Here is a 13741-nt window from a genome sequence, read left to right as displayed (position 1 = left end):
TTTCACAGTGCTAACATTTAACACTGTTATTCCAATGCTGAACTTTCATTTAATTACTTTTTAATTAATAGTAAACATCTATTGTGCTTAGACATGGCTTAATGCTAGGAACATAGAGGTTAACAGGCCTAGTGTCCTGCCATCAAAGTGCTTACTTTTCTCTTTTTCAAACTTGGCTAATAAAAATTTCTGGAGAACAGGAGGGGGCAGTGTATAGTGAACACTAAAAATTTCAGGATAAACATTATCATCTTTAACAGTGATCAGTTTTATTCCAGGAAAAATAATTTTACATGTCTTTATATTAAATAAAATATGCCTATTTATAGAATTGAATGTAAGTTTTCCATATTTTTAAGGCAAATATAGTAGAAAATGACATCATTTTAGGGTTTCAGGCAGGCTGCATGTATAATATCATTTTCTCTACATTTGAGTATACTTCAAACTTTGAGAAGCACTGCAAAATCACTACAAATATAAATCCTATACATAGGATGCTATGGGAATATATACAGATGAAGAGCATCTGACCTGATTCTCTATTTTCCCTTCAAATTTAAGGGGCAGATATGTGTCCATACATTTTTAGAGGATCACACTTTTAAGTTCATCTTAAAGGACAAAAATAAATTAGGAAAGGAAGGGATAGGAGTAGAGATGTTGAGGGAACAGGATAGAAGGAACAGACTGGGTAAACAGAAATATGAAAGAACATGGCATACTCAGAAAAACATGCCAGGAGTTATGATTCACATTAAGTGTGGAGAATGACACAAGACCAAGACAGGATTGATTGCTAAGGACATTATTTAAGGAGTATGTTTTTTACCTTAAACTCAGTGAAGATTTTAATGTAAGGTGTGATGTCACAAAATTTGAATTTTTGAGACATCATTTTAGTATTCTTGTTGAAGATGAATTGAAAAGGAGCCTGAACTCTAAAGTTGGGGAGTAAGAAAGGGACTACTACAATAGTTAAGCAGAGTAATAAAAGATGAAACTACAATAGAGGATGCTGTATAGAGAAGAGGGATATAGCTTTGAGAGGCATCCTAGGGTAAAATGTCATGATTTCAAGACTCAATGACCATTTGCACATGTAGGAAAAGGCAGAACTTGAAGAATGGGAAATAATCTCTACATTTCAAGTTTTGGTGATTAGATGGATGCTGGTACAAATCACATTGGTAGGGAATACAGTTAGAATAATAAGCTAAAATGAGCTAGGAGCAGTGGCGCATGTCTGTAATCCCAGTGGTTTGGGAGGCTGAGACAAGAGGATTGTAAATTCAAGCCTGCATCAGCAACTCAGCAAGGTTCTAAGCAACTCAGCAAGACCCTGTCTCAAAATAAAAAATAAAAAGGGATGGGGATGTGGCTCAGTGGTTAAGCACCCCTGGGTTAAATCCCTCATACTTTAAAAAAAAAAAAAAAAAAAAAAGAATAATAGGCTACATTGACTGGTTTTCCAATCAAAGTTCTTTCAAGACCATGTGACTACTGCATCTTTTTGAACTGCAAATTTCCATATAATTAGAGTCACACAACTCATTTAGTTAATAGTGAAGACAAAGTTGAGTCCAAAGTCACATGACTAAGAATGATGGTGAATCACACTGTTCTGAAAACCACTCATCTGACCAAGACCTCATTTCATCTCCTAGTGCAATGACTAATGCTCATACACAGTCTTCAAACGTTTTATAAATAACTGAAGGAAAAGTAAGGTATATTTAATGTTATGCTAGTATTTAGTATGTTACATTACACCCAGTTCCTGGTCAAGTGGGAATAATTTATGAAGCGTGATAGCAGTTATTCCTCAGAATTTCTGATTATTTGTCAGATCAAAGCTTTATCTTATATAAGAAACAAAACAGTTGTTATCAGGCTTTTCAATAATACCTGGGAGTTATTATATGAAATTAAAATCACTAACAGAAAAATACACAGAGGAAAACTTACCCTATATGTTGGTAGTCACTAAAGATCAATAATTCCTAAGTAAATCTATTTTGAACTTTTGCTATAATTGTTTTAGAATGTAAGTGGGCATAAGTGAGTTGTCATTAATTGTGAAAGATATAACTGAAAGTACTAAAAAATTCATTAAAAATAATTAGTTTGATTACATTTATTTGTATGAGAACCTTTATCAATTCTCATTTACTAAAAATGTTAGAGTCTTAGGACCTTTAGATTATCTATATATTTATATTCATATCTATCTTTTCTGCTTAGTGCTATTTAAGATATTGTTATGTACTTCTACTCAATAAAGAGAAAATTTGTTTAAGTAACACTTTCTCTGGGTTGAAACCTGTTAAAGGAGCTAGTTAAGGGCTAGGATGCAGCCCAGTGGTAGAGGGCTCTGGGTTCAATCCTCAGTACTGCAAACAAAACAAAACAAAAACACAGACCCATAGAAGAAGTCAGGACCATTGCTGGAATATGTCAGTCATTTAAAGAATTAACATCAGTCCTTCACAAGTCTTCCAAAATATAGAAGAAGCAACTTGCCAATTCATTCTATAAGACTAGGATTTCTTTGAGATCCAAAACAAACAAGAACATAAGAAAATTACAATACTCTTTATGACTAAGATGCAAAAATCCTCAACAAAATACTGACAAACCAAATCAGGCAATATACAAAAAAGATTATATAGCAAGACTACATGGGATTTGTACTAGAATGCAAGGTTGGTACAACATATAAAAATCAATGTAATATGCTAAACTAATGGAATAAAGAACAAACAGTATTTGAATTGTGATATTTCAATAGGGCAAAGCACATTTTGGGGGGGGGGGTACTGGTATAGGGAGAGTGAACCTTGGGGCTATCACTTAACTACACACCCAACCCTTTTCATTTTCAATTTTTAAATTTTGAGACAGGGTCTTGCTAAATTGGCCAAGGCTAACCATGAATTTGTGATACCTTAATCTCCAGAGTAGCTGGGATTACAGGCATGAGCCACCATGCTCAGTTCAGACAAAACATTTGATATATCCAACATCCTTTAATAATACACTCAACAAACTGGGAAGAATAGAGGCCTTCCTTAACCTGGTAAAAGGCATCCATGAAAAAGTAATACAAAAGGGGCTGGGGATGTGGCTCAAGCGGTAGCGTGCTCGCCTGGCATGCGTGCGGCCCGGGTTCGATCCTCAGCACCACATACAAACAAAGGTGTTGTGTCCGCCGATAACTGGAAAATAAATATTAAAAATTCTCAAAAAAAAAAGTAAAAAAGTAATACAAAAGACTGAAGTCTTTCCCAAAGTTTAGAAACAAAGATTTCTGTTCCCTCTACTTCTAATCAACCCTATACAGGAGGGTGTAGCTAGGGCAGTTAGACAAGAAAACAAATAAAGGCATCCAGGCTGGAAAGAAAGAAGTAAAATCATTTGTAGTTGACATAATATTGTATATTAAAAAAATTCCCAAAAGAATCTACACACACAAGTTGGGCATGGTGGCATACTCCTATAATCCCAGAGACTTGGGATACTGAGGCAGTACAAAAGAGGTTTGAGGCTAGCCTCTTGGCAATACATCATCTAAAAAAAAAAAGAAAGAAAAAAGGCTGGGGATATTCCTGTAGGGGACCTCTGAGTTCTGTCCCCAGTATGCGGTGCCAGTGAGGCGATCTCCACACACACAGAAAAAGTATTAGCTAATAAATGAGTTTGGCAAGGTTGAAGGGTACAAGATCGATACACAAAACTGAATTGTATAGCAATCTCCTCTTCTCTGAGGTTTTGTTTTCTGAAGGATGTCAACTGTGGTCTGAAAATATTAAATGGAAAACTCCAGAAATAAACAATTTGTAAGTTTTAAATCATATACTGACTTTTCTGAGTCGTGTGATGAAATCTTGTGCTATTGCCTCAAGTAACCCTCATTTTACTTAAGAATGGTCCCAAAGTGCAGAATAGTGTTGCTGGCTATTTGTATATGCCAAAGAGAAGCTATAAAGATCTTTACATGAAAAAGTGAAAAGTTCTCAACAAGTAAAAAAAGAAAAAGAAAAAATTGAAAAAATTGTATGCTAAGATATACAATACAATAAAACATTTGAGGAAACCATATTCACCTACTTTTATTAGAGTGTATTTTTATTACTGTTCTATTTTATTGTTATTAATCTCTTATTATAAATTCCATTTATTGTAGCAGCAAACAGAACAAATACTTACAAATAAATTTAACAAAAGAGATGCAAGTTTTATACACTGAAAATGATGAAATCTTGTGGAATAAAATTTAAAAAGATCAAAACAAATATACTTCCTATGTTCATAAATCAGAAGACTTAATATTGCTAAGATGACAGTACTCCTCAAACTGATGTACAGATTCAAGGCAATCCCTGTCAAACTCCCAGATGTATTTTTGCAGAAATTGGTAAACTTATCATAAAGTACATGTGGAAATGCAAGGGACCCAGAATAGCCAGTCTTGAAAAATAAGAATAACATTGGATGACACGTTTCCTGATTTCAAAACTTACTACAAAGCAACAGTAATCAAGATGATGTGGAACTGTCATTAAGTACAGACACATAGATTAATGGAATATTGAGAGTCCAGAAACAGTCTCTACTATAGTTTTTTTTTAAAGGAAAAAAACATGTTAGTGAGGAAGTAGAGAAATTAAAATCCTTGTACATTGCTGGTAGAAATGAAAATGGTACAGCTGTTTGGAAAATAGACTGGCAGTCCTCCAAAAAGTTAAACATAAAGGTTACCATTTGATCTAACAATTCTACTCCTAGATATAGTCCTAATGTGAAACATAAAACTTTGCATATTGCTATTCAAAATATCATTTCTCCTAATTAGCCCCAAAGTAGAAACAAGTCCAGTGTCCACCAATAGATAAATGGATAGACAAAATGTTGTGTATTCATACAATAGAATATTATTCGGTCATAAAAGGAATGAAGTTATGATACATGTCACAACATGGATGAATAATGAAAACCTGCTAAATGAAAGAAGTCAGACACAAAGGCCAAATATTTTATGATTTTGATCATATGAAATATCCAGAATAGGCAGATCTATAGAGATAAAACATAGACTAGTGGTTGTCAGGGGCTTGAGAGGAAGTAGAAATAAAAAGTGGCTACTAATATGTATGGGACTTCTTTATAGGGTGATGAAAATATTCTAGGATTAGATAGTGGTGACAGAAGCACACAATTTTGTGACTAACAACCAGTGACCTGTACACTTTAAAGTGGTAGTCTTTATAGTATATAAGTTGTATCTCAATAGAACTATTATTTTAAAAAAACTAATGAGACTTATAAGAGACTTAATAATGCATATCCTACATGGAGTTTGATTCAGATAAGCCAATAGGAAGACCTTACTTGAGACAATCAACAGATTTTGAAAATGGGCTGAGTATTAGATATTTTTAAGAATTACTGCTAATTTTATTAGGTGTGGTACTTAAGTATTTACAGATAAGATGTAAAGTTTGCAGTTTAAAATGTTCCATAAACAAAGCTGTGGAAACGGAGTAAGACCGGCAAATATTGACAATTACTGAAGCTAGGTTATAGAGATAGAGAATCCATCATGCTATTTTTTTTTTTTTCTATTTTATACACTTTAAAGAGTTTCACAACTAAAAGTAAAAAGGAAATTCTGCCTTCTCTTGCTTCAGGTCATGGTTTAATTGCTAGCCTCCAGTAATAAACTAGTACTGTTTTCTTGTTATCTTCAAACAAAATAAAAAAAAAGCCCATTCAACTGGATTTAGCATTGAGTGAGCTTATTTGGTGACTTATTTTCCAAAACCATTCTTTTGTACATCTTGGCTAGATATACATTTCTTTAATCTTTAGTAGATGTTCTTTCATAATCCAAGCTTGTATTAGCATTCCCTATGAAATCATACTGATTTCTTCATTGTGATGCTATATCATAATATAATCAATTTTACTTTTGGAGAGTTTTCCAAACTTCTTCAGGTATCTTTACCTGATGAATTCCATGCCAAAAAACACCACCTAGAAATATCTCTGGAAACACGTTAGGACAATAGTCAGACTTCTTTTTTGATACAACATAAGACATTTAGGTGGGAAATACAGTCAAAGAGTTCCCCGTTTATTCAGTTTGTTCCATACAAGTAATTTAAACAGATGTTAGAGGGCATCACTGTGACCTAGAACAATTAAATATCTGATGTAGAACAATTAGATCTGTCTCTCTCATATTCCTTGAGGGATGTTGGAAAAAATTCCTCATTCCTCTGTACCTCGCCTGTAAAATGCTGGGGGAGACAATGCCTCTTGGACCTCTTGTGTTCCTACATGTCTTTACTGGTTTATATCAAGCCTGAAAGGCCCTGATACCTGGGCCCTGTCTTAGGGCTATTTATGTAGCTGATAATTACAAGAGATAAAACTTTCCTATTGTTTCCTACAAAAGCACTGGAACTACTGTAAGTTTGGAACAGGGATTCAATGTAGTTAAAATTTACTAGGGATGATTTATCTGAGAGACTTATGTAAAATTAATTTTGGGGAAGAGGATCAAATGGCTCGCCATGAAGAACTGAAGTAATTGGAAAGGGTCGAATTGAGAAAATCTGTTAAGGAAACGGAGAAGTCAAAAATAGCCCAAAGTTTCTGCCCAGTGACACTAGAACGGTGTGCTATAAACAGAAATAAAAATTTGAGTAATTGATTTGGAGAAAAGGGTCAAAGTAAGCTTGGTTTTGGATACAGTTATATTTATGTGAAAGAATTACAGAAGAAATAATTTTTGGTTTGGGAAATGTTCATGTATTATAAAATATGTGCTACTTGTCAAAATAATTCCATTAGAAAGTAATGCTGTTTATATGTTAAAGCTGAAAGTGTTTAATACCTTGGGAATGTGCAAATCATAGCAACATTCCAGAACACTTTAGATTCCTGGGATCTGTTTTTCACTGTGAAATTTACACACACACACACACACACACACACATGCACACATACATATACATATATGATAAATTTTATCCTTCCCAATAAAAAAAGCCATAGAAAACTTGATGTGATCTTGAAATAATGTCCCTTTTAAACATGTTATTTAATGAATATCCTAAAAGATTAGTGTAAATATACACTAATGCTATTTTACTTGGAATCACAAGCATAAAGTTTTCTCAGTTACTGCCATGGAAAATAAAACCTAAATCTGACACTCCTTCTTATGGAAAACAATTAAAAGGTGGTTAGAAATTTTAAAAAAGAAATAAAGAAAAAAGCTGAAAGATGTTGGTGTGGCACGCACCTTCTGTATCATCGCGCATTTGCTCCACCAAATCTGTCAAATCCTCCCAAGAGTCTTTGCAAACGGCAAAAAGAAAGGAAAAGAAAGATAAAATGTCATGCAAGCCAAGAAAGAAAAGTGCTATTAAAATAAGATTTCCAAAAGGATAACTGAAAGGGAAGTTCTTAGTACTTTTTCTGTTTAGTTCAAAGATTAACAGTTGAAAAAGTCTGGGAATATAACCTACTAGGCAGAGATATCAACAAGGATTACTAAATATGTTTCAAAGATAAGATTAGTAATTTAAAAGTTTCTAACATAAAGAAAAATGCATATCCATAAAACAGCAGAGATTTTTTTCTACTGAAACCAAATTAAACACTTTGTATTCTAAGTATATTCAAAATTAACATAATTCAACATTTATTTTGATCATTTCAGTGAAGCTGAATATTTTTTAGAACCAGGACAAATCTCAAGATGCCAACGAGTGACTTTTCTTAAATTAACAACAAATAAAATAACACCTCCACATTGTCCTTTCCTAAAACACACAAGGAAAGGATGCTGCTTTGAAGATACACAAAATAAAGCACTTAAAATTCAATAAAGCTAACTGTTTACTCAGCATACAGAGTTACTATGATCTGAGGCAGCACCCATAATCAAACACATTAATATTTTTGCAAGAAATAAGTGAATATTCAGATTAAATTGGAACTACAAACAGCCTCAAGTAAATTTAGTCATGTTTTTTCACCATTTTCACCAAATGAGCTTTGGCAAATTTGTGAAAATAGGTTGTGATTTCCAGAGGTTTTAAAAACAACTTTGGATTCATGGATCTATATATGTAATGCACTTAGAAGTTATCTTACACAGAAAAAATTCAACAAATGTTGGCTACTATAATTTTATAGTATATTGGTGCTGACATATATTTAGACATATTTGCATAAGTGGTTTTCAGGTAAAATCCTCAGACAATATAATATGCTACAGACCTATGTTATGTAGGATCACAGATCCATAAGAATGTACTTTTAACTATATACATCATTTGCTCTACAGACTTGCAAGTCAAAAGTATGTCACTTTACAAATCAATAGTATGAAGATCCTATTTTATTCTTTATTTTATTGAATTTGAAGCTATACTTGTCATCTAATCAAATAAAATCCTACTTACTAAAGCAAAATATAAAGATCCTCTAAGATTTGTTAGAGAAAGATCTGGAAAGTGAATTTCTAGGTAGGTACCTAGAAATGTGTAGTGGGTACCAGAGATCTCTCTGACGTTTCCTTTGGCAAGTCCCATTTAGAGCACTTGCCCATCTCTATCAGACACATTTTCTGTTTTTTTTTTTTTTTAAGTTTATAAAGTTTTGATTCTCAGGGTAATGAAATCAGTTGAGAACCTACCTCTCCCAGAAAGGTAAAAGGGCTCTTTTCCTTTTTTTTTTTTTTTGTACTAGGGATTGAACTCATGGGTACTCAACCACTGAGTCCCAGTCCCAGTCATATTTTGTATTTTATTTACAGACAGGGTCTCACTGAGTTGCTTCACTTTTTCTGAGGCTGGCTTTGAACTCATGATCTTCCTGTCTCAGTCTTCCCAGCCACTGGGATTACAGGCATGCGCTATGGTGCTCACCTGTCTTTTCCTTTTAATGTTTTCTCTTTATTTTAGCATCTCAGGATTTTGTTGTAATAAAGAATAGATATCAGGAGCTAGGGCATAGCTAAGTTTTAGAGTGTATAACCATGGATTAAACCCAGGAGTGCTTAAACACTGAGCTATATCCCCAGTCCTTTTTATTTATTTATTTTTGTTGAAACAGGGTCTCACTAAGTTGCTTAGGGCCTTGCTAAGTTGCTGAGGCTGGCTTTGAATTTGTGACTTTCCTGCCTCAGCTGCCTGAGTTGCTGGGATTACAGGCGTGTGCCACCACACCTGGCTAGTAAAATATATTTTTAAAATTGTGCCTTTGGAATATATCCAAATTATTAAAACAATAATGGCAGCATCTAATATATTAGTCAAAGAAGTGCACGGCAAGCTGAGCATGATGGTGCACATCTATAATCCCAGTGATTTTGGAGGCAGAGGCAGGAGGATCTCAAGAACAAGGCCAGCCTCTGCACTCAAAATAAAAATAAAAAGGTCTAGAAATGTAGCTCAGGGGTAGAATGCTTGCCTAGCAGTATAACGCCCTGGTTATATCCTCAATAAAACACACACACACACACACACACACACACACACACAGTGTATCAACATTATTTTGTATCATAATAATTAACAAATTACAGAGAGGAGGAATCTAAAGATCTAAAGCCCTACCACAGACAGGTCTGGATTAAAATTTTTCTAATAAATATTTTTTTCTAGAAATAATTAATAATTCAGAGTTGCACAAATCAGAATTGTGCCAGATGTAAAAAAGAAATGTTAAAGCATATGGTTAAGGGGAATTTCTAAAGTTACTTTGCCTAAACAGTCTCAGAATCCCTGCTCAAAACACTGACTAGGCAAAGCAGCATCTCTGCAGTGTGTGTAGTGCCATGTGACTGGAATGAAACATTGCAGCCACCACTCCAAACACCTGGATTAAAATGGTGCACTTAACATAATTTAGTAATCTTTTTAAAAAAGTGTATATGAACAAAGACCTTTTTTAGTCAAGAAATTCAGAGACAAGGCTGGAATTGTACAATGGCCCTGAATTAGGAAGCACAGTTTATTTAAGGCTTACTATTTTCCTGGCTATTATTCTGTTTTAGATCTAAGAGGAACAAAACAGCAGACTAATTATATAGCTCTGGAAATATTTAATCAGGTCTGCTGTTAACTATTTGCTTTTAAGGTACATGGTAACTCAATTAATGACAGCAGTGTGGTCTGACAGAGAGGCCCTGGCTTTGATGTTGAGACAGGGCTGGGATGCAGGCACTGCTCTGTGGACAGTGGCTGAGCTCTTGGTCACTGGCTCATCCTGTGGTGTTGTCAAAAGACAAGGCTGGGAAACATTCCTTGCCAACATGGCCATGTTCCCTATATAGTTGCTTCTTTTTTCCTTTGGATGAGGGATATGGCTTAAGTTCTCTCCTTCCAGAGAAGTACTTGAATGGGCTCAAAAAGTGATTCTCCATTGTTTATGTATCCAGGGTTGTGCAATCTCTCATCTTGATATAGTCTTCCTCTAGCAGTATTACCATAAACAAGGAAATTACAGTTAAAGTTTACAAGGCCTGGGAGTTAGCTTGTCTCCTAGAGGTTACAAGTCTTTGATTTAGAATGTGAATTTTTACAAATGTATCATAGTTTCTCAGGGAAATGCCTTGCTGAAGCTCCAAATACTGACAGATCACAAAAACTCCTTTAAGGGCTGTTGAAAAAATTAAACACTAATGAATTTTAAGAACTTAGCACATCACAGGTACTTAATGTCAATTTTAGGCTTATAAGAAACTATTTGTAATATGTATTATGTGCTCTTATTTGGCTACAAACTGGATTCTTTTTTAAAAATATTTTTTTAGTTGTAGATGGACACAATATCTTTATTTAATTTATTTATTCATTTATTTATTCTTATGTGGTGCTAAGGATTGAACCCAGTGCCTTATACATGAGAGGCAAACACTCAACCACTGAGCTACAAACCCAGACCCAAACTGGATTCTTATAAGCATTTTGGCCATAATAAAAGAAAATAAGTAAAAGGGATTTTAAAAAAAACAACTAAACTAAACATTAAACACAGGGAAAAACATGCCAAATTAAGTAAGTGAAATAAAAAATTTAACAGTTGAGGTGCCATTAAACAAATACTTTAATTAGCTTGGTAATATAATAGCAAAAATTAGCAAAGGAATTGTTATGCTAATTTTCATTAATGCTAAGAGGTCCTGTTCTAATAAATCAGTAATTTAGGTCAAGGTTTATCTTTTCCCCATAGTATACTAAAACCAAAAATATCAGCCAGGATTTACAAATGGTCTTAGAAAACATAAAACATTAAATTATCAACATTTGAGTCATTTAATATCGATTACATATTTATGGTGAGCAAAAGATTTTATAGAAAGCAACAGAAGACACTGACCTTGGGGAGATCTAAGTAACTATGACACCAAGTTAAAAAGGAATTAATAATGAAAGACATAAGTGAAGATAAAATAGATTAAGTCTAGCAGATAACATTGGAAGCCTAAGGAGGACAGGGCCTGATGGGGAGTGAGGGGCTAAGAAAAAGGGGCCCCATCAGTAGACCCTTTGCCCTCTTGCCTGAATGGCTGCACTGGTAGAGACATCTCTGAGAGACTTCAGCTAGGAAGCTGCTGCCCTCAGGACTGGACACTGTATGAGTCCGAGGTGAAATGTAGTACATCCCATACACAGCCTAAGTTCTATAGTTCTAGGAAAGGGGAAGAAAATCCCAACAGCCCTTCGTCTCAGAAAGCAAACTAGAGATTTTTAAAAAGTGTGAAATTTCTCATGGAACGAGTAATAGCAAAATGTATTTCCTGCTTAGGGCCCTATTAGTAGTCTTAAAAAAAAATGTAAAGTCTCCACAAGCTGAATCTACTGTCTTAAAAAAAGAAAACTCACAACTGTATCATTTGGAAGGTTAAGATTTTAATACGTATGGGAAAATGCAACTAATTGCAGCAGTGAAAGACAAAATCAACCAATCAATAAAATTGTAAAGGAGTAGCCAGTATAAGATTTCATAATACCATGCTATTAAACACGTTTTAAAATATTTCAAGCACCGTGGAAATGTTTACAGAAAACTTAAGTATTCCTATTTGATCTAGAACTTCCAGTTCTACAAATTAAAACTGGTAAAATGTTCAAGTTGTACATACTGCTATTTACCAAAACTATCCGTGATAAGAAAATTTAGAAACAATCCAAATGTCTATAACACAATAGTCAAAGAAATTATGGCATGTTCAATCAACTGAAGGCATTAAATAAAGTGGTAGAGATTTCTATTTACTGGTGTGGAAAGATACTCTAAGAGAAAAAAAGGCAGGTCACACGGCACAGAAATGATAAGATCTACATGCATAACATTGCATGAGTGCAAAATGTTGTATGTAGATATTTCATAGTAGTTAGCTGAAGGTGTTAGAATTTTATGTGAAATGCATTATTTTGTATTTTATATTTTTATATTCTATAATTTTTCAATACAAATATATAATTGCTATAACTAGCAAAATAAAGTTGTTTTTATTAAAATATATATACCAATACTAAAGACAAAAAAAGTAAACGATTACTCAAGAGGCCATTTAGGGACACATTTGTTTCACTGTTCCTCTACAAAAGTGTTTTTAAGATCTTTCTATTTGTTCTCTGGAAAAATTCAAATATCAAAAATTATAAAGGAACAAATTTTAGTATTTACTCCCCTGTACTCAAAAGCACTTCACAGCAGTTACAGCAGATTGGTGATGCCTCGAGGAGCCACATGAAAAAAAAATGCTCCCTTTTAAACTCTTTACCTGCCAAGAAAGGCACCAGGAAAAAAACAAAATATAGAACCCTAACTGGAAAGCAGAGGATACCAGTGTACTCACAGTGCTTGCTCTCTTTCTAGCCAGTACTTGGTAACCAGGCTTAGGACTCTGGTTTTCATCTGATCTCCACCATTAATATAATCTGGTACATTTGGAAAATTATTCATATTTCAATAATTGGTTTAGGACAAATGACTTCAGGGTCATTTGAAAAGATGACAACCCAAAGACAAGTTCATGTGAATTCCTTTAAGAAAGACAGAAGTTGTGCTGGGGTTGTAGCTCGGTGGTAGAGCACTTGCCTAGCATGTATGAGGCACTGGGTTTGACTCTCAGCACTGCATATAAATAAATAAAATAAAGTTCCATTGACAACTATATTTTATATATAAATATATATATATATATACACACACACATACATACATACATATACATATATAAAAGAAAAGCAGAAGCTAAAGATTAAAGTAGATACTCTGTTCTAAGAAAGTTCCAGAAAAAGTTTACCACCAGAAAGCAAAGACTGTTAGGTACTATGATTAAGCACACTGCACTAAAACAGACACCAGCGTGGGAGTATCAGTAGGGAAAAACTGAAAGTAGGCCTGAAATGGGAAATTCCACACAGAACTTATGTATAGCACCTTAGTCTCAAAGACATCATGCACCTTCTCTGTGGTTTAGGTAGAGACTGGGTACAAGAACAAATCTAAGGGGCTGGAGTATTGGCTCACTGGTAGAGCGTTTGCATGGCATGAGTGAGGCCTGGGGTTCTTTCCTCAGTACTGCATGTAAATAAATAAATAAAAGATCCATTGACAACTTATATATATATATATAAAAAATATATATATTATATATATATATATTTATATTTATATATATATATATATATATATATATATATAAAAT

At 33.9% G+C, this 13741-nt stretch overlaps 1 protein-coding gene across 9 annotated transcripts in view; it reads right to left on the bottom strand.

Moving 5' to 3' along the window:
* Rufy3 (RUN and FYVE domain containing 3) overlaps window positions 1–13741 on the bottom strand; it is a 57289-nt gene that overhangs the window by 31862 nt on the left and 11686 nt on the right. For 6 of the 9 annotated variants that reach the window (XR_007341454.1, XR_007341453.1, XM_048785756.1 and 3 more), the window contains exon 2: window positions 7313–7366. The exons of the other annotated variants lie outside the window; for them this stretch is intronic. Coding sequence is in view for 4 of the 6 variants with exons in the window: in XM_048785756.1 (XP_048641713.1) it covers window positions 7313–7366 (54 nt within the window). In the remaining 2 variants the exon portion in view is untranslated. The remainder of the gene's footprint in view (window positions 1–7312; window positions 7367–13741) is intronic. 9 annotated transcript variants of the gene reach the window in all.

The sequence above is a fragment of the Marmota marmota genome, unplaced genomic scaffold (genome assembly GCF_001458135.2).
Source record: "Marmota marmota marmota unplaced genomic scaffold, marMar, whole genome shotgun sequence".
NCBI lineage: Eukaryota > Metazoa > Chordata > Mammalia > Rodentia > Sciuridae > Marmota > Marmota marmota.
The sequence above is the reverse complement of the archived record's forward strand: the minus strand, read 5'-3'. Positions and strand labels throughout refer to the sequence as shown.